We start from the raw sequence: 22,582 nt of genomic DNA, 5'->3' as shown, positions 1-22,582 counted from the left end.
AGGGGAATTTGTGTTACAGACCAAGTTTTGACAAAACAGAAAAGAATAAAAACAAGGTTTTCAAGGGATGTGGCCAAAAGTACACATCCACGTGGATATCTTTTTCTTTTTCTCTTTTAAACAGTACCTTTTAAACAGTAGTCCTAGCAAGTTCTGGAGCTGACTGTGTAACTCAGACTGGCTTCAAACTCAGAGAGAACCTCCTGCCTCTGCCTCCAGAGTGCTGAAATTTACCACATGTACCACCACACCTAGCTCAGATACTTAAGTTATATATGAGACCTGTATAATACTCATATCTATGCATAGATGGAGGAATCAATGGGGCACATCTTACCTTATCATGCATAGTCCATCCAACATATTTTAAATAGCTGTCATTAAGGAAGGCATCACTATACATCTTCATCCAAATGCCAATCTCTTCAATGCATATAGCTCTGATTTCAGCTATTGCATCCCTAAATGGAGGAAGGGCAAGTCACATAATCAGTGCTACTGTATGACTGGGCATATGGCCTACTGAAGAGATGCCATGTATCTCTCACCTTCATACCCCATCAACATTAACTATTGTTGGAGGACTAAAAGGAGCTGAAATGAAGCATGGCTCCAAATGTCAACATGCTTGCAATCTAACTGGCAAAGAAGAATAAAAATACTTAAATTAAGCAAAATTAATTCACTGCTTCGTTGGTTAAAAAACCAAACAAACAAACAAACAAACCTGTCTCAAACAAAATCCTGCTTTCACCTTTTATTCTAGACCAGTAATCTCAAACTCCCGAATGTTTCAAGCCTTTAATAAAAAATGTTTTGGTGATCTTGAACATAAAATTAAATTCTCACTGCTACTTCCTACCTGAAGTTTTGCTACTGTTGTAAATCATAATATGCAAGCATCTGTGTTTTCTGATGGTCTTAAGGGATACCACTGAGATGGGCATTCAATCCCAAGGGGCCCTGACTCACAAGTTGAAAACCACTTGCTCTAGACCTGATTCCAATTTTTGCTTATAGCTGTGTTCAGAAGGTAGCAGGCAAAAAAGCAAGATCATAATCTTCCATGTATAACTACTTTACAGATATAACACTTAGGCTAGCCTATGATTTAAAAAAAAGAAAAAAAAAAAAAAACTCCTTGACTCAAGTGACCCTAATGCTTTCTACTCTTGAAAATGCAAATCTGTGTCACCCTATTTGGCTTTTACTAAGCCATTTTGAATACATCTTTTGTATAATGGTGAGTCATAGAAAGCAGAGGAATAACACAGAGAAGAATGTTTTAAGAAACTGGAATAATCAATGAATACAAATACGATAGGGGAAGAAACTAAGAATAGTGGTAAAAGAAACAAAACAGCAAGAATTAATATGAGAATCGCACAAAACAAGCATTTAATGTATTTACTGAGTACCAAGTAGAGGAAATGAGGTTGAATAAAGCTGGTACTACTGTTTGCAAATGTTATAAACTGTGATAAGATTACCTTTTTCATCTGCTAATTCAAAATAACAAAAGAAGCATCTTACTTTAATCTATCCAAACTTTCCCAGCAGAAATTAAATAGAAGGGTCAGGAATTAGCAAGACAATATATCCAAAAGCAATGAAGTATTCTATGCACTAACTGGAGAAGAGTACTTTCCCTAGGCTGGATTATGACAACTCAGGCAGAGCATTACCCTTTATTCAGATAGGAAACATCAATGTCAGAGCAGAATCTGCATCTCCCAGACTTAGTCCCCAAACTTTATCTTACTATAACCTCCATTACAGTATTCTGTCTGTCTCACCCACTTTAAAGGAATCTGTCTTGCCTTACCTGTATCTATGTACAAACACTCCTTTAAATATTGCATTCATCATATTTTCTATCTCATCTTGATTTTCCTGAAGCTATAAAAAAGAACACATCATTTTTTGGATTGCAAAAAATGCACAATCAAAACAACACTTAAATGTTATAAGTAAAAATAAACAGATTTTCAGCAGTGTTTAGAGACTACACAGTTTTATTCTATTGGATAAAAGTAACCAATAATAGAGAAAAAAGTTGGCTATCAAGTAAATAACATCCTGTGTTTCTTGAAATATATGACTTAACATCTAAAATTTAGCTGGTCGATTAATTTTTTTTAATGCTTCTGAATTTCCACTGAACAATAAACACTTATGTATTTCCGCTTATAATGACTATTCACATGCAAGAATTTAAAGAAGTATCTGTCTTTCCTTTCTTTTTCTTCTTTTTATTCCAAGATAGGGTTTTTCTGTGTAGCCCCAGTCATCCAGAAACTCCCTGTATAGAGCAGGCTGGCCTTGAACTCAGAGATCTGCCTGCCTCTGCCTCGAGTGCTAAAACTGAAGGTGTGCGCCGCGCCATCATCACCACCCAGCTTGCCTTTACTTGTTTTATAACTTTATTGAGTCAATGTACCTGACTCATTCAGAAATAACCAATTTAAACTTTAAGCTTCTACTTCCACCACAAAAAAAAACAAAACAAAACAAACAAACAAATATAAAAAAAAAAAACTCCTGGGGTCAAGTAAATAAACTGTTATCATGTTAACTATTTGAATTAAATTTTATATAACAATTTTCACATTAGTTTAATCATGCAAAATTTTTAAATCTCATTATGAGCTACAAAAACATATCAATAATGAGAAAAGTTTTGAATGCAGCACTGAAAGACTTGATCTGTTATTGTTTAGGATTAAAGCTACAACTGGACTTCCTCATTTGAAGCTGAATTTCATAAGCAGAAAACCATGTGTCACCTACTGTAAAGAAATTAATGGCTTAAAAAGACAAAAAGAAAAAACAGCCTTTAGTCAAGCCACATGATGATGGCACACACCTTTAATCACAGCTCTCAGGAGGCAGAGGCAGGTAGATCTCTGAGTTCTGAGGCAGCCTAGTTAACAGAGCGAGTTCCGGGGCAGCCTAGGCTATTAAACAGACAAACCCTGACTTTAAAAAAAGAAGAAAAAAAAAAAAAAAACAAGGCTTTAAGTCGTTTTTAAAAGGAAGTTCATACATTAACTATGAAATCTCATTTCATGTCATCCATAAACTGAGGAAAAAAGTGAGGACAGAGTGTCAATAACACAAATAATACTAAGGCTTAGATAACTTTCCAGACTGATCCAAATCATGTTATTTAAGCACAATAAATTATCAATGATAGCCTACACAAAAAATGTATGAGGTATTGTTGGCTTGGATAGTTAATAAAGCTTCAAGACTGGTGCATAAACAATACTAAATTCTTGGAGCTGGAATCCTGTGGTTCAGTGGTGAGCCACATACTTGGTATTCATAAGGTCCTAGAGTCAATCTTTACCACAAACAAACAACTTTTAAAAATTATCTGAGTCTAGAAAGTTATAATTCATGGTAAGCAGGTTGGCTGCATAATAATAGCCTAAACACTTAATACTAAAGCTTACCTCTTTACGCTTTTGTAACAGGAGTTCTAGCCTTTCGTTAGCTCGTTTTCCAATCATTTTATTCCGTTCTGCCTCATACTGTCTTTGTGTGTTATCCATATTAATGCTAAGATTTAGTGCCACATTTACCAAAGCAGTCATCAACTTCATAGCTAAATTTTAAGGGAAAAATGTTGAAATTAGTATAATAGATACTTATTAATAATGAGAAAAGTTATGAATGCAGCATAATACTTATAATACATACATTATGTATTAACAAGATCAAATTAAAAGCAATTAAGTGAAGAACAGCTAATCTGCTTTTGACAAAATTAAAGCATACAAGTGCTATGAATGATAACAGTGTATGATGTATAGAGTGAGTAAACTGTCTAGCTAAATACTTACCATGGATTGGGTCATCTCTCAATCCTCACAAACACCTGCCAAAATAAGACCTAAGGATATCGAAACTCAACATTAAGTAAACTGGGTCCTTGGCCTGGAGAGATAGCTCAACAGTTAAGAACACTGACTGTTCTTCCAGAGGACCCAAGTTCAATTCTCAGCACCCATATGACATCTTACAGCCATCTTTAACGCCTGTTTTAGGAAATCAAAAACCTCTTCTGCCTGCCCCAAGCAATAGGCACACACATAGTGTACAAACATAAATATATATAGAATAAAGTGTTTCCTACATTGATTTCTAGAGATTGTGATTCATCTTCTAAGTAAATTACAGTTTATGCCTGATTTACTATCCATCTGCCTAAAGTAGGAAGACCAAATACTATTTTCAAAAGAACTTTTGAGACAGGGCCTCACACTGTTGACCATGCTGACCTCTAACTCATGGTAACCCTCCTGCATAAGCCTCTGAGTCCAGAGATTATAAACACAAACCACCATACCCAACTTTAACAGCCTCATCAAATTATTTTGGGTTAAAATGTTTCATAAGCATTCACTTTTAGTTTTCCTGCACACACAATGAAAAGGTAATTAACAAAAGGCATCTTCAGGAAATGTCCTCTAGAATCTTTTGTTACTGAACTTGGGACAGTCAGACTACTTTTGGGTAGACTTTTGAATACATTAATCATTAATGATTAATCCAAATATCTGAAAATTCTGTCCTTTCATTACTACACTTCAAAACACCTGCCACTGTGTGATATAACAAAGCAGATGCGCACCTTTATTTCTGGCTACTACGCTTGCGTAAACTATTTAACAGCCTGAGAAAGTACCAATCAATTCCCAAAGGTAAACAATGAGCTGCAGAGAGCAATTATTAGCTTACTGGTCACTATATTTAAGGGGGGAAAAAAAGCACCACTCAGGATGCAGAGGTAGATAGATGTTTATGAGTTCAAGGCCAGCATAGTCTGCCAGTCAGAACTACACATTGAGGTGCTATCACAAAAATACTTAAAAGAAAAAAAGTTCATATTATTACTACTTGTTTCTTCCTTTGATTGTAATCCTTCTTGCCTCTAACTGAAAAGAATGTCCAGAAAACATTTCAAAATACTAACCTGCCAGGGTGCTTGTATGTCGAAATGCTCTGACTTGGGAGTCAGACAATCCAGTAAGAAGTGAAATGACAGTATCCATCATGTACTCATCATATATGATACTGTATTGACATTGCCGTACTAACACACCAATGAACTCACAGAAGCTGGACTTGAACTTCTTCCACTGAGGACCAGCCATGGTAAGTGGGTAATCCCCACTATCCTAAAATAAAAATGTGTATACAGCAATTCATTTCAAGCTCATGACTTACTTCATTTGCTTTTAATAAACTCTAGGCAAAACCATGAAAATACTACTGTATCATACCTTCTTTTTGACAATAAATTCTCAAAGAAAGCAAAAGAACATGCAAAGATAGATGTGTACCTCTTTGAACACTGCCCTTTTATTTAAGATCAAAGTAGGCATTTTAATGAACTTCACTTTAATCAATGAAATTAAATATCAATTACTGAGGTGAAAATATTAAGTTTTCCCTCATCAAAGTCGAAAAGATTCTGAAAAGCACAAATATACCTACTAAATTTCTTTCCAACAAAAAGAAACCAAAATTATTTCTTCAGATTCAAAAAAACAAAATTGCATTCTCAGCCAGTTACATAGAATAATACATAGAGCAAAAGACATTTAAAATTTTTATTAGTTTCAGGAAACCAGATGGATAACGGGCATAAATAATCAAATAATTTAACAAATGCAAAGCTGATAGACAGCTCAGTAGTAGAATACTTGCCAGCATGAGTGAGGGCTTAAATCTGATCCCAAGCACCAAATAATAAAACAGAATTAAATAAATGAAATAGAGCTACTACAGTCTTAAAGGCCAGCAATCGAGATTTTCTTTATACAAAACTGGGGGCATTTGTCATTCTCAATGTAAACTGGTATCCTCAATGTATCATGAAAAGAAGTCTTAGGCTGAGGGCTCAGCTTAGTAGTAGAGCACATGCCAAGAATAAGGCCCTAGGTTCCACCCAAGGCAGGTATGCATACATGCATGAATACATGCATATACACTTCCATCATAGATATATTTAAATAAATACTTAAAACAGAATAGTATATAAAAAATTCTTAAAGGGTCTCTGGCAAGACATACAAAATATAATTTAAAATCAATTTGATAACTGTAGTAAACTTTTCAACATTTAACATAATTATTTTTATATTCATGATATATACAAGTTCTGTGCTTGAGACTAAGGACCTAGTATTCACCATAAAAAGATTCCCTTCCAGTTACTTCCTGAACCAAGGGGAACTAAATGCAGGGTCTAGACCAAGTTAAATGCACACTTCTGACACTGAGCTACTGATTGGTAAATTTGACTATACTATACTGAAATATAGTTGTGAACAAATTGGTTTGCTTTGGTTTTATCATTGTTTCAATATGATTAACCCAAAGCCTTGTTTTCTTTTAGTAAGGCTCTCATCTCACTTAAACATTTACTACTGAAAGGTTAAAAAAATACCACTGCTCATAAATACCTTCCTTCTACTAAGGGACTGATGAATAGCACTTAGTGGCATCAAAACCCTTTAACAGCTCATCTGTCTCTTAGAATGATAGCTGAAAGCTTTTTCATTAGACAGGGTAAGAACAAATGAACAAATAAAACAAGTGAGACAAGAGTTTCTACTTGAAAATTCAAGTTGTTTTAGAAGTGTAAAACTCCTGGAGCTAGAGTACAACTATGATAAAACAAACCCAAATTTGTATCCTGAAGAAAATTTCACGTTAGTAAAGCTACCAATAAAATATTCCAAATAATATCACTGTGGTAATCAACTTTAACATATACTCTTTTTTTCGTTCTTACAGTTGAATTATGTTTTATGTAATAATCTATACAATTCTTTATCTAAACTGCCTAGTTCCTCAAATTGAACAAATCTTTTCCAGTACCACAGAATGTTATATTCTCAATTATGTACTCAGATTTTTATATTTATAATGATAGTGATTAACTTCTTACAATGTGCATAAAATTTTAAAATGCTATGCAATTTTCATAAATTACTTACTTTTTGACACCAGATATTGACTATTGCCTATTGACTCTCTAGTGTCTTAAAATGTCACTTTCACAGCAACCTTCTAACAAAACTTATTATACCAACTTACAGATTAATGTAATGACACTGATGCTAAGACAACTTACCTGAGATTGCATAGCTATCACTTAGTACCATAAACAACATCTACAATATTAGTAAGTAAAAAAATATGAGCACTAAGCCATGATTGACATGAACTATTAAAACATTTAGAATGTTACCTCGTCAAATTCTTCTGTCATTTTTCGAATTATCTCAGAGTTCTGCATATGTCTGAACATCTCTGCTGTGACGACTCCTGAAATTTCCAAGTATCAAAGGTTAATATATGAAGTACTATAATGAAAAGAACAGAAAATGTATAATATCATATCTAGTAAGTCTACATTCACAATAAAAGCATATTTCTTAACCTCACACTGCTAATAGCCACGGTTCTTCTAAGCATGATCAATTACTACACATCTTACTTTACTCATACTATGATAGCAGTGTGATGCAACTGTCTCTCTGTATTCATGGGGAATAAGATGCTACAATTTTGGGGTACTGATTTAAAATCATTGTCATATCTGGATATAATCTATGCATAGGATCCTGGCTTTTGGATTATTTATACTGCCTAATACAGTGTTAAAGCTATGGTTGTTACAGTGTATCACTGTTTGGACAATAAGTACAAGAAAAACTTCTACAAGTGATATAAGCACTTTTAAAAATGTTTTAAATATCCAGATACGACATCTGGTATCTATAAAAGAATAACTATATATGTTTTACCTCTTAACAATAAACAATCAAGGGTAACATTCGAAAATTTGAGGATGAATGTGAAGACCAGGAAACGTAACAAGCACTGGTCTCTTTACCATGCCCCTTTAGTGGACAATACTATGCACAAAACAACTACACACTGACATCCTCTAATCAGACTATAGATGTCAGGAGCAAGTTATAGGTCCAATAAGCTAGGGGATATTAAAAATTTGTAAAGCTATCTCCAGTAAAAGGGTCCCACTATCAAGTTCTAGAAGGTAACCAGGAGCACTGCCACATATAATCCTGTGGATGACAAGTGCTACTTACCAACAACAAAAGAACCCATTCCTTTGTCTTTCTTATCCTGTGTAGTCTGTGTATCTCCATTTTAACTCTTTTTATGTACATGGGCGAGAACATGTGAGCCTCCCCCACCCCTAGCTCTCTCAAGCTATGTGTGTATAGAAGTAAAATTCAGAAGATTTCCATTATTTTTTTCCAAAGGCCTTTAGTATTATATATATTCTTCCGTGTATTCCCTGCCCTCCCCTTCCTGACCCATATAACCCACTTTTCACCCATTATTTCCTTCTAATCCTTTATTCCACTATGGTCAGACCTGGAAAATTCGTCCCAATTGACGAGTTTTCAGAGTGCTACAAGGTGCTAGGTGCACTACCAATGGAAGAAAATACTCATCAATCCTACCATCTAGAAGATGTAAGCAATAACTGGCATCATTATCAGACGAAGAATTGATGACTACATGAGGCGTAGACCTTCCTTAGCAGAGAAGCTACTACTATCATTCTGCTAAATGGACATAATATTAAAGTAATTCTGAATGACTTCTCATCATACCCACAGATTAATTATTTACAGATGGTGATCAAAACATAAAACTACCAGTCAAGGTACAGAGAGTAAGAGACTACAGAATTCTAAGCTCCGAACTGAACCTATATTCTGATCTCCCTCCTCCTCCCAAGATTTGGCTGACAATGTGGAAGATGGGGCAGAAAGAACATAAGAAACAGAGATGGTGAGTAAGTACAAGAAAACATGATTTCTGAACATAGCAGAGCAGCTGCACATATATGTGCTCACAGTGACTGAGACAGTACAAAACCTGGGAAACGGAAAACTGCTTTTCTCTAAGAGTGCAGCCCTTAGCAAGCTGACCATGTTCCAGGAGAAAGCCACAGATCCAAGAACATTTTGACAGCACGACTTAACTTTAGTGCATTTCAATAGAAGGGGGTCAGAAGGGCTAATAAGTTGGGTGGGTAGGAAAGAGAGGATAGATGTGGGAAGAATTGGTGGATGTAATTATGACCAAAACAAATTTTATGGAATTCTCAAAGATGTGATAAAATAGGTTATAATGTTATACATTTGACACCTAAAATTTGAAGAGGAGAAGGAAAGGGAATAAATCATAGTAGAACACAGGCGGGGAGAATATAGAGAGGACTTACTGGATAGCATTTGAAATGTAAATGAAGAAAATACCTAATTTTTAAAAAAAGTAGAACATAGTAAATTCTCTGACAAATAGTAATGCCAATCCCCATTTCATAAGATCCTCCCCTCCTCACAAACAAACAACATGATAGCCAGCAACCCCAAAATAAGCAACAAAGGTGGGGGGGCAGAAGTAGAGATTCCAATAACTCCGGACCCTGAATCCTTAGGAATAAAGCCACCATAAGATCACTAGGCCACAGCCAACAGTCGGAGGATGTGTAAGATAAGAAGTGAAAGTGCTAAAAACTGGTAAACAGGTGACCAGAAAAGAGAAAACAAGCAAACCTGGAGTTACAAGAGTAAGACAGGGCATCCTGGAGTAGCTCTCAGCCCAGACAATGATCCCTAACCGAGTGAACAACTGCAGAGGTGATCACATTGCAGCAAAATGAAATAGATGTAGACACTACAGCTACAACAACAGATAAACTAAACGACTACACACAGAGAAACTTCTAACGCATTTCCAAATGAATCCTACCAAAATAATTTTATCTGTTAAGGAATAAATTCTGAAAATATAGAAATTGAGTACACATAAAACAAATACATCAATACCCAAATAGATATGAGAAAGCTTTCAATACATCAAAGTTTTAAACTCTGGTTTCCAGCAAATAGTTCATTGAGCAAGACTTTATTCACCATAAAACAAAGCAACACCAGACAAAGGATGAATCCAATAAAGGAAGAACACTTTGAACTTAACCACAAAGTTTTCAAACTAGACTAAAGCAGGTAAAATACTAAAAAGATGGCAGCTATTTTCACTTTAGCTAAATCAAGGAAACTAAGCAGCACTCTCCACTCTGTTAAGACATGATTTTACATTTCTCCAGACTGTTCCTGTGTAAGCCTGGAGTTCATCTTAACCAGGAATCAGAGATAAGAAGAAGATTTGAGCAAAGTGTGATGCCAATCTAAACAGACTTCATCTCAAAAAACTTTTTTTTCTTAAAACTAACCAAATCAATGGCAATATAAAGATCATAGGCTTAGAGAGTTAACTTTATTTTAACCATAACAACTAAGATTTATTATGTAGACACATGGAATGCTTTAATCAACCACAAATAAAAATGCTGTTTCTCAACTAAAATTACTATTTTTAAAGAGATCTTGTAGAATTTAAAGTAACTAATTTCTTACATTTTTCCCACATTTAAATGACTCATTTTTTAAAAGACAACTTTTAATTATATTTTAAGCCTGTCTTTCCCTTCAGATTTCCAATCCTCATAGTTCTGGTGATATTCTCATTAAAAATGTAATACCCCCTAAAAATACAAAACTATTTCTACCTAGGTGCCTGTAATAATGTGAGTGTCAGAGACAAAGGAGAAAGCTGAAGCTGCCCATGATCTTGACTCACTTACTGATCCAAATGAGACTGTATGTATCAAATACCAATTTACATAATTCTTTTGAGTTGCTAAGTCTGTCCTAAAGAGTTTTGTTCTTTCCTCACTGTACTGGCTAGTTTTGTGTCAACTTGACACAGCTGGAGTTATCACAGAGAAAGGAGCTTCAGTTGGGGAAATGCCTCCACGAGATCCAGCTGTAAGGCATTTTCTCAATTAGTGATCAAGGGGGAAAGGCCCCTTGTGGATGGTGCCATCTCTGGGCTGGTAGTCTTGGGTTCTATAAGAGAGAAGGCTGAGCAAGCCAGGGGAGGCAAGCCAGTAAAGAACATCCCTCCATGCCTCTGCATCAGCTCCTGCTTTCTGTCCTGCTTGAGTTCCAGTCCTGACTTCCTTGGTGATGAACAGCAGCATGGAATTGTAAGCCAAATAAACCCTTTCCTCCACAACTTGCTTTTTGGTCATGATGTTTGTGCAGGAATAGAAACCCTGACTAAGACAGTCACTATTTCAAAATATTTCAAAATATTTTCAAAGTAAGAACACCATACAATTTGAAACCTAAGATAAAGAGCAATTTCACTACAGACTGCTATTCATGAGTTTTAACCCCTACACTCTATTATTCAATGTCATAACATCTGAAACTATCTCTTCATTATTTACCTTCACCCCTTTTATTCCATTTCTTTATCCTAAACCAGATATAAAAATTAGAAAATCTAATAAAATACCATAAACATTACAAATTGCTAAGTTTTTAGATAAATTCCACAGTGAATATACCTTTGTTAACAGTCTTTCTCTCTCTTGCTTTGTTCTTTGCTTTTCTCCTTATACATTTTGCACAGATATAATATAAATAATTCACTACCTTAACATTATTTTTTATGAGAAGGGATAACATTTCTTGAAGCAGTGGCTATTTGAGAGCTTACAATTGTAAAATAAATATATTTTACCTTTGCAGCCTGAGCACTGAATAAAGAAATTGATAAGGTCAAGAAGCGCTATGTCCCGGTCGTGCTTGTAGGACTCGATCCAGTCATCTACCACCGACTAGAATGGAAGGAAAATCAGTCCTTTTAATCATTGTCTATGAAGCAATTCTAATGAAAGTAGTAGAATTTGATAATCTGTAGTACCATATTAATACAGGTATTAATATTTTTAAACTGAATGTTTGATCTTAATTTTAAAGAACTAAATCTAAAAACACAAAACAATCATCTATTTATTCATTCTTTTAAAAGAAATCTGCAACAATGAGATAATGGTCCTTGGTGCCCAATTTGAAGTTCTGAGTTCAATTCCTAAGACCCAAATAACATTAAGGAAAGAGTCCCAGCCCCCACAAGTTATAAAATGACTACCACAGGAAAGACATGACATACACTCATGTGCAAACACACCCATAGATACACAAACTTTTAAACAGTTAAAAATTTCTGAAACCACAAACTATATTACAGCACTCTAGTCTATACTCTATAATTATGTCTTGAAGACAAAAATATCCTAGAAAGTATATTACCCTCGAATTTTCTAAGAACAAAGATTTCTCTTCACAAGTGTCACACCAGTATCTTATGTTTTTAGCATGACAGGTACATAGTTGTGTGAATACTCATGTGCAAACACAAAAACACACATTTTTAAAAATTGAAAAATTGCCAGGCAGTGGTAGTACACAGCTTTATTCACAGCACCTGATAGACAAAGACAGGCTGATCTCAGTGAGTTTGAGGCCAACCTGGTCTACAGAGTGATTTTCAGAATAGCCAAAGTTTACAGAGAAACCCTGTCTTGAACCACCCTCCCTAGAAAAAAAAAAGTCTAAATATTTAACGTTATAAAGTGTATTTGTTTCTCTGTGACATTAAGAATATCCTAGGAAATGCACCATCCTTAAATTTTCTGTTTAAGAAAGTAAACACCCAGGAGCATTCAGGGAAGCATGGCCAAAGCCATGAAAAGAGGCTTTAGCTAGTTTCTGCAAATGGCTGCTGTGTGGATAACAGCTTTGAGCAACTACCCTCACATAATAACCTTGCTCAAGTGCTTTCTAGTGAAACACCAAACCTGGAGGCACACGTTTGAGACCTCCTCCACAGGTCCTTTGTGGGTCTTTGATCCTGACTTAAACAGTGCTTTCTTGGTAGGTAAGTGTAATTTTGAGGGGATTGATGCTACAAATATGCTGGTTGAATTTTACAAGTAAGATCTCCAGTTGCAAGCATCATAATGGTGCTACATAGATGGACCCAAGAAGCCTTGGTGCTGGTCAGTGATGCCAGAAAGCAAGACTAACACTCAGAAGGATAAAAACACCTTGAATGTTGCCAAAGGCAGTCTGGAGAGGCAATGTGCATGTTATAGCATGTTGGCATGCAGCATTTGGCAAAGGTAGATATATTATTAGGTGCCATTATTTTTATTTAAAAGAAAACATTTTAAATAGAGCTGCCTAGAAAGGTAGGGTAAATAGTGTGATGTGCATACTTAGGCAAAGACCAAGTGTTGTATTCCTTTTATCTCTAGCAAGTAGTGTATTTATAACATTGCTCACCTGCCTCTATGAACTTGAATCAACCCATGGACTAGAGTGTTCATGAACTGAACTGTCACTGCTGAAGAAATGCACATGGGGGTGGGTGTGGGGTATAGGATGTTGACAGCATTAAAGGGTTGGGAATTTTAAATGCACAAACAGGATCAAACATGTTTAAAAAGAATGACTGGGAGAAGGTAGATAAAGAGAAGCAAGATTTGAATAGAACATGCCACATAAATGTTGAAATGCCACACTGAATTCCACTAAATTTAAATAAAATAAAAAGGTATTCACACATACATATACACGCATATGAGGTAAAAGCCAGAATCAATGAGATATAAAAGAATATATGTGCACCTATACAAATATGAAAACGTGTGTATGCACACAGATACATAAAAAAAGAAAAAATATGGTAGACTCATGCTTCATGATTTCACACCTACTACAAAGAGAACAGTGGAAAATATAATTCATGCAGTAACATGTATTCCCCAGAAATAAACTCTAAATACTCATAGTCATAACATTTTCATCAAAGATCCTGAGACAATTAAATTTGGGAGGTGGGCCAACAGATGACCCAGGGAAAACTGGATAAATCAGGTTGGACACTGTTTTGTCCTACTTATACTATTAAACTCAAATAGATTGGATACCTTTAAAAAGAAGCAAAACCAAAAAAATTCCTAGAAGAAAAGGTAACAATAGACCACTATGAAGGTATAAACACAAGAAAATTGAACATGACTTATTCAAATTGAAAAATGTGTATATTTCAAAGGCTGTATCAAGAAAGCGAAAGATAATCCACAGAAAGGGGGGCAGTATTTTAAAATCACATATCTGACAAGGTATTTGTATACAAAATATGTAATAAAAAATTCACTACTAAGTAATTTTTTTAAAAGACAGGATAAAGCCTAGAGAGATGGCTCAGAGGTTAAACAGCTCTTGCAGAGGATGTGGGTTTGGTTCCTAGCACCCACAGGGTCTATAACTCCAGGAATCCAATGTCCTTTTCTAACCTTAGCTGGCACTAGGTATGCATGTGGTGCACTTGTATCAGACAACACATACAGAGGTGGATGGAAGGATGGAGACAGAAGACAACTAAACATATAGAGTTCTGTAAAGGCAATAAAAATGGACAATAAACACACGAAAAGATGTTTAATACAGAATAAAAATTTTAAAAGAAAATAGAAAAATACCACTTCTTACCTACTAAAATGATTGTAGTTTTTAAAATTACAGTAACAAGCATTGGCAAAGCTATGAAAAGATGAAACACTAAGCCACTGCTACTACAAATATGAAATGGTAGTCACTTTGGAAAAATATTTTGGCAACTCCTCAAAAAGTTAAATATAGAGTTATCATATGACACTGTGATTTGACACTCAGGTATATATTACTCAAGAGAAATTAAAACATATGTCTAAGCAAACACTCACACAGCACTTTAAAGTAGAAGTTGTGACAAACTAAATGTATATGAATATATAACAAAATAGTGACTGTTCAGATCAACCAAAAGGAATAGTCACAATACATGCCACAACATGAATAGACCTTATAGAGTTATGCTAAATAACAGAAATTACTCATAAGGAACCTTAGGCTCTAGATTCCATTTATATAATCTGTCCAGAACAAGTGAAGATATACAAAGTAGATTAGCAGTACCCTAGATCTGGGAAAGGATAAAGTTATTATTATGACTTTCTTTCTGGGAGATTGAAAATGCTCTAACACTAAATTATAATGAAAGCTTTACATTTCTGTATACATCTAAAAACCACTGAAATTAAACCTTAAATATTTTTCTTCTATAATGTGGATCAGGAATGTTTACTTCCCATACAAAGGTTCATGCGTTAAATGTTAAAGGCTTAGTCTTCATATTGGACTTATTGGAGGGTGGTAGAAACTTTAACATTTGGGGACCTCATAGGACCTAATAGGACCTAATAGGCAGTTAGAGGCACATGCTCCAAGGAAATTAGGCAACAGCAGATACAGCAGTATCTTCCTCTGTCTTCTGTATGCTATGATCATCATCTGTTCTCCTCACCACTGCATAAGACATAATCTTGGCCCCAAGAAGAGGAGGGATGACAATTAAGCACAGATCAAAACTTTAAAAATTAGTTCAAATTAAGTTTCCCTCCTTTTATGTTAATCATTTCGGGTATTTATTGCAGTAATAGGCCTATATTTAAGTCATTTTCATATAACAGCTTATATATGTTAACCAACACAATTGGCACATTTTTCCAGAATGATTAATGAAAGAAAGAATATATTATACAGCTATGATCATTAGAAGCTTGGTTCCCAAGTCTTTAAAATCTATTCTGGAATATCAGGTGTGTGGGTATGGGGGGCAGGGGGCTATGCCTCATTTCCTTACAACAGAGTTCCAAGATTATGTCCAAAATTAGGTCAGAGGAATCCACATGGCTGAACTGTTTTCTTGGATTGCTAGGAGATAGGATTCCACTTAAGACTCCAAACTCAGACAATATACTGTAAAAAGCCCAAGTCACATGAAAAAGGGTATTTATAGATAAAGTTCTGGCTGTCTTCAGACTCTGAGTTCCCAGAGACCATGTCCCATGCATGAGTAAAGATTTAGGACAGCTGTGTTAATAGTGTTCAATAAGTACTAACAAAACTAACAAAGCAACATCTTCCCTATATATTCTGCCTGAATTCTAAGAGTGTTTCTACCAGTAAGCAGTACATTATTAGCAAGAATAAGGGTTCACTAAACAATATAAATTAAAAAAACTAATGAAATTTTAAAAGATAATCACAAAGTAATAAAAAGTAACTCTTAAAAATGAAGTACAACTTACAATAGGAACATAAGTTTTTCACAATTAAAAAAAATGTAAAATAAAAAATGCAGGCTGTTACACTAAAAGTGGTTCAAAAAGTACCTCCTCACTATGTACCCCAGGCTGAGTTGGAATTCATTATGCAGCCCAACTTGGCTTAGAACAAAAGATCTCTTAGACATAGTTCCTCGGGGGCTAAGATTATAACTGTGTGCCATCACAAATAGCTAAATTTTCTAATCAAATAACATACTAAGAAGGATTCAGAATTGTGTATGGAGGCCTAAGCCTCTAAATACCAGCACTCAGGTGGCTAAAGAAAGAAAGTCACTAATTTTATGCCAGCTAAGCTGCATGTTCTCTCTCAAATAAATGAAAGAGGATAAATCAGAATCAGATACGCACACATTACAATAACATGATATTGTAATGTGCTAATGAAATGTTAAAAGTAAGGTAAGAATAAAAGTCTGATTGAAAAGGAGAAGTCAGTACCTAAGAGTACTTTTCAAAATAGGGACATTCAGAGACTGAGGAGATGGAATAAAGGTTAAGAATACACACTGTTCTTATAGAAATGTCCGAGTTTAGTTCCTAACATCTACATCAGGCAGATTACAGCTACCTGTTCCTCCAGTTCCAAAGGGCACTCAAGTGCACATACCGACACACAGAAACACATGCATACATATCATTTAAAATAAGGTTTTTAAAGAGTCATCTTTTTATTCACTCACTCCTATTTGCTTTGGAATAAAGAAATTATTCCAAGCATCTAGAGAAACATAGAGGCCTGAGAACAGAGCACATACTGTGGCTAAAAAACAGAAACTATGTCATAGGGAAATCTGGGCTGGACCTTTCCGTAAGGGGTTTCTAAAAAGTAGATTTCCTTGATCAAATTTTGCCTTAGGAAAGGAAAACAAGAGGAAATACATATAGTGACCCAGAGGTGAACAAGAGCCTCAGGGCAATCCCTGGGGAGATAACTAGAAATGTCTTGGAGCAGTCAGAAACAGAGGTCTGGTCAGGTTTTTATTTTTACTTATCTTTCTCTTCTTGGTGCTAGAGGCCAAACCCCAGGTCCCTGTGAAAGTTAGGCTAGTCTAAAAACATTTGAGAACCTAAAATAGTCAACAAAGGCTCAGAAGAGTTAAAGGAAAATAAAAGCAGCATCTACTCTGCTGGGACTGTAAGCTGAAAATTCTGGCAATTTCTATCATTTCAACACTGCTGCAGTTGGGACCTGAGCACCAACCAGTTTGATACTATTAGGAAAATTCTACAGGGCATTAGAAGACAATTAGAGTATATAAAGCCCTTACAAATGGGATTAGTGTTTTTATAAAATAGAACCCAGAGAGCTGTCTTGTACCTTCCACCAAACAAACACATGTGCAAGGAGGTTGGCTCTATCTATGAACTACAAAGAAGGCCCTACTGACACTGAAATCTCCCAGCACCCTGATCCCAGACTCTTTAGTCTCCTTAAGAGAGAAATCAGTTTCAGATGTTTATATACTATCAGTATTATTCTGTAACAATAAAAATGAACTAAAATGCTAAGGAAAAGCTGGAGTTGCAGCTCAGTCGGTGATAGAGCACTTGCTTAGCATGCATCAAGTTCAGGGACTGATTTCCAGCACTGACCAAACTAACCAAAAAGGAAACAGTAAGTCTCTCAGACTCTGACACACATACACTCTCACTCTCCCCCCGCCCAGTTCTCTCTCTGTGCACGCACACACATTACTGTCTTTGGCTGATTAAAATAGTTTTACAGAGAAAAAGAATAACAAAACACGAAAATACTAAAATGGAATGCAATACAGGTGAGAGTAACATGTCCCACTTGATAAAACTAATGCAAAAGGAAAGCTTAACAGAGCTGAGTGCTTTTAAACTATAGAGAAACTAAATAAAACAGTATATATGCCAAGATGACAGACAACTCATCCCTATAGAACAAAAAGTCAAATGTGTACTCATATCGTACTTTCAAATATTAAACAGCAAAACTTTCAAGCATTAAATTTAACCATATTAAAGTTTAAATGTAACTATATTAAAGTAGAAGATGAATTAGAATGACAAATTGATATATTCCTAGCTTTATGAAATTGCTAAAGGCACAAATGGCTGCATATTTTTATTTTGCATATGAAACTACTGGTCACACTTGAAATCTTACATCTTATTTACAAAGTCAAATACTTACAGTATTATATAAGCAAATTATGCATTTAAATTGATTGATAAAATAAAGCCTAGACAACTACTCCTTTGATAACTACCCTTGTATATGAAGTTAATTCCCTATAACATTTAATTCATACTATATTCCAGTAGAATGTGAGGGTATATTTCTATTGATGGTTCTTTGTCACAGTAGTGGAAATGTAACCATTAACCATACTCTTTTTTAATTATTTTTTTAGTTATATTTTATGTACGTATGCCTGAGGGTATATATGTGAATGATGTACGTGTAATAACAACAAGTCGGAAAAGAACTTCAAACCTCCTGACATTGTAGCTACAGGCATTTGTGAATCAACATGTGAGTGCTGGGAACTGAACCCAGGTCTTCCGTGTGGGGGGTTGAATAAGACCGATACTTTCATAGACTCATAGATTTGAATGCTTGGTTCATAGGGAATGGGACTATTAGGAGGTTTGTCCTTGTTATAGGAAGTGTGTAGGCTTTGTAGTATCTCTTTCTGCTGCCTTTGGATCCAGATGTAGAGCTCTCAGATAACATGTCTGCCAGAGTGTTGCCATATTCCCTGACATAAGGACAATGGACTAAACCTCTGAAACTGTAAGCAAGCCCCAATTAAATGCTTTCCTTTATAAGAGTTGCTGTGGTCATGGTGTCTCTTCCCAGCAATAGAACATTGACTAAGACATTCTGCAAGAATAACAAGTGCCCTTAACCACTGACCATCTCTCCAGCCTCTAAGACTTCATTTATTAATGGCAACTATATAAACGCCAAGGAACGTGAATTTTCATAGCCAAGCACTAACAATTAACTTAAAATTTACAAAAAAATGACAGAAACTGACTCAAGACACAGCACTGGGCATGGTTGAGTGGTAGAGGACTTGTACAAGACATTGAGTTCAAGCACCAAGAAGACACACACACACAAAGACATAAAGGCCTAGAGATGTACAGTGGTTAGAACACTTGCCTAGAATAGAAATGGCTCCGGTTGGAGTCCCAGAAACCACCAATAAATAAATACATTCATGGCTTTGTATTTTTAAAAATACAATAGGAAAAAGCAAGGAAGAAGCAGTGAAATGGTTCAATGAGTAAAGTGCTTGTCATGCAAACCTAACATCCTGAGTCCAAGCTCTGGAACTCATAGTACTAAGTAGACTCCTTTGCTTCAGAAAGGAGTGGGGCAAGGATGGATGGAGGAAGGTAAGGAGGGAGGGAGAGAACAGATGTAATTGTGAGGGAAAACAGAAGAATAGAGGAAATATTAAAGGATTGGGAATTGAGAGCCAAATGCCTACTGAAAGCCCTCTGACCTCCACATGTAGATCATGGTATGCACACAATGACAGTCACACAAACATGCTATACAAAGACAGAAACACACACACACACACACGGGAGCTGGGGAAAAATATATAACAAGAAATAACTGTTTTAGAGAAAAGAAAAATCAGGGTAGCACTTTATATGTTAGCAGAATTTAAAAGGCAGAAATAAATTCCAAAGACCATCATAAATGTTACCTGCATAGCACTCTTGCCCATTTTAACAACTTCGAACAACATCATGTTTTCAACTCCATTCTGTTGATGATGACCATTCATTCGGTTTGAGCCAGAAGGAGGTTTTCCTCCTCCATTTCCACTTTTACCCTTTTCTGCTGGACCCTTTTTGCCTTTTTTACAAGTCTGTAAAACAAAAAAAAGAAACAAACAGAAGTTGATTAACTTACATTACTCCCACTATACTTGAAAATTCAAAACGAAAGCAACTAATAATTTAACATTATTAAATTTGATATATAGAAGGTCATTCATATATAAGAAAGTTACATGATTATAGCCTCTTTGTTTTGTTTTCCATAAAGCTCACATTGTGTTATAGTAGATCATGACCTCTGATAAGGAACTATAGGCCCAAATTTCTACTCCTATTAGTTGACTGATTTTGGGCAAGTTGCTTATCTACACATTAGTCTACCCACTTCTATCCCATCTGAACACAGTAGCAGATGTTTAGAATTCCAGCATTCAAGAGTCTGAAGCAGACGTATCAGGAATTCAAGACTAGCTCCATAACAAATTCAAGGTCAATCTGGGCTGCATGAACCCTTGTAGAAGAGGAGAAAATAGGGCTGGTGAGATGGCTCAGTGGGTAAGAGCACCCGACTGCTCTTCCGAAGGTCTGGAGTTCAAATCCCAGCAACCACATGGTAGCTCACAACCATCCGTAAGGAGATCTGACTCCCTCTTCTGGAGTGTCTGAAGACAGCTACAGTGTACTTACATATAATAAATAAATAAATAAATCTTAAAAAAAAAAAAAAAAAGAAAGAGGAGAAAATAGAGAGTGAATGAGAAAGAGAAGAAAGAAGAAAGGGGAAGGAAAGGGGGAAGGGGGAAAAAGGGTTTGTGGAGAGTATAACTAGTTAAAATACATTTTTGTCCTGGGCCAACTCTTAACCAGCCGGAGAATTCAGTTAATAAGTATGGGAAAATGAAGCTCACTTCTAAGGAACCTGTCAGCATTGGGGATAGGAGGTTCTTGAATCAGTGAAAAGGTTCCCAGAGAAATGGCTCATAAGGTCAAACCCTTGCTGCCAAGCCTGATGACCTCAGTTCAATCCCCAAGATTAAAGTGACAGTAATGAACAACTCCCAAGTTGTCCTCTGACAGGAAGCACAGTCACATCCCCACTTATGCACGCCATTTGCACATATGTACATACACACACACACACACACACACACAAATAAATAAATAAATATGTACATAAAAAAATGTTACAGTTCACTCCTATAACCTTTACACCTTCTTAAAGAAAAGCCATTCCTAGTACATTTTTTATTGATTTACATTTCAAATGTTATCCCCCTTCCCAGTTTCCCCCCCCACAAGCCCCCTATCCCCTTCTCCCTCCCCCTGCCTCTATGAGGGTGTTCCCCACCCACCTACCCACCTCTGCCTCAGCAGCATAGTGTTCTCCTAGCCTGGATCATCAAGCCTCCACAGGACCAAGGGACTCACTCCCCTCCCAGTGAAGTTTACGACCAACCTCATAGGAAGAACAACACTATCAACCAACCAGACCCCTCAAAGCTGCCAAGGAATAAACCACCAACCAAAGAGTACATTTTCTTTTAATTGAAGTTTTCATACATGTATATTTTGTTCAAATTCAATCCAATTCCCAATCCTTTAATATTTCCTCTATTCTTCTGTTTTCCCTCACAATTACATCTGTTCTCTCCCTCCCTCCTTACCTTCCTCCATCCATCCTTGCCCCACTCCTTTCTGAAGCAAAGGAGTCTACTTAGTACTATGAGTATCTGCATGGCATCTGCATGGTGATTGGAAAACATACTGGAGCACGGGTAGCCTCTCAGGATCCAAAACCTTTCTCCCTTTCCCAGCAGTCATTAATTGCCAAAGGCTCCTCAGATAAGGGTTATGACATCATAGCTCACTGCCCCGCCCCCCTTCTCTATCCATTCTGGGATTTGGTATAACCTGATCTTGTGTAGGTCTTTTGTATACTACCAAGGGATAAATGTAATCAACCATTTACCCTAACTCATCTGTTAGGTACATATGAATGTTTTGCCTGCATGTATGTTGGTGTACCATGTATGTGCCTAGTGCTGAGGGAGAGCAGAAGAGGGTATTAGAACATCAGCATTTCAACTTCCAGACAGCTATAAATCAGCATGTGGGTACTAGGAATCAAACATTGGTCCTTTGAAACAGCAGTAAAAGCAAGTGCGTTTAAGTGCTAAGCAATTTCTCCAACCCCTCTAACTCATTTAAATGCTAGTGCCAAAATAAAATCTTTAAATAAACATTTCAGAGCCCTGCATATGAGGGTTTCATGGCTCCTTTTAGAGGTATACATTTTTGTGATCTAGAGAGCAAAGGTCAGCAAAGTGTCTATAAAGTTAACATTAAATATCTGGCTTTATGGGCTACTGTTCTGGTTTTAATTTCTATTGCTGTGGTAAAATACTTAGTGAAGTAAGGCTTTATTTGGCTTACAATTCAAGGATACAGTCTATCATTTCAGGGACAGCATGATAGAAATTGAAGCGGTCACACCCCACAGTCAAGAGCAAAGAAAATTAGCATAGCCTTGCTTGCTCTCAGCTGGCTTTCTCTTTTTTTACACGGTTCAGAAACTTACGTAGGGAACAGTATCACCCAAAATGAGCCCCTGGATTTCCCTATATCATTTCACAACCAAAACAAACAAAAAAAAAAAGC

General features: G+C 36.0%; 1 protein-coding gene across 2 annotated transcripts in view; it reads right to left on the bottom strand.

Moving 5' to 3' along the window:
* Stag2 (STAG2 cohesin complex component) overlaps nucleotides 1-22,582 on the bottom strand; it is a 130,810-nt gene that overhangs the window by 49,624 nt on the left and 58,604 nt on the right. For both annotated transcript variants that reach the window (XM_029473466.2, XM_029473471.2), the window contains exons 4-10: nucleotides 19,849-20,013; nucleotides 11,656-11,752; nucleotides 7,268-7,344; nucleotides 4,982-5,186; nucleotides 3,459-3,610; nucleotides 1,826-1,899; nucleotides 338-461 (exon numbers count right to left, since the gene is read on the bottom strand). In XM_029473466.2, coding sequence (XP_029329326.2) covers nucleotides 338-461; nucleotides 1,826-1,899; nucleotides 3,459-3,610; nucleotides 4,982-5,186; nucleotides 7,268-7,344; nucleotides 11,656-11,752; nucleotides 19,849-20,013 — 894 coding nt within the window. The remainder of the gene's footprint in view (nucleotides 1-337; nucleotides 462-1,825; nucleotides 1,900-3,458; nucleotides 3,611-4,981; nucleotides 5,187-7,267; nucleotides 7,345-11,655; nucleotides 11,753-19,848; nucleotides 20,014-22,582) is intronic.

Source organism: Mus caroli, unplaced genomic scaffold, assembly GCF_978045245.1.
Source record: "Mus caroli unplaced genomic scaffold, Mus_caroli_1 scaffold_5, whole genome shotgun sequence".
NCBI classification, from domain to species: domain Eukaryota; kingdom Metazoa; phylum Chordata; class Mammalia; order Rodentia; family Muridae; genus Mus; species Mus caroli.
Note: the sequence above shows the minus strand (reverse complement) of the source record. Positions and strands in the feature narration are given on the sequence as shown.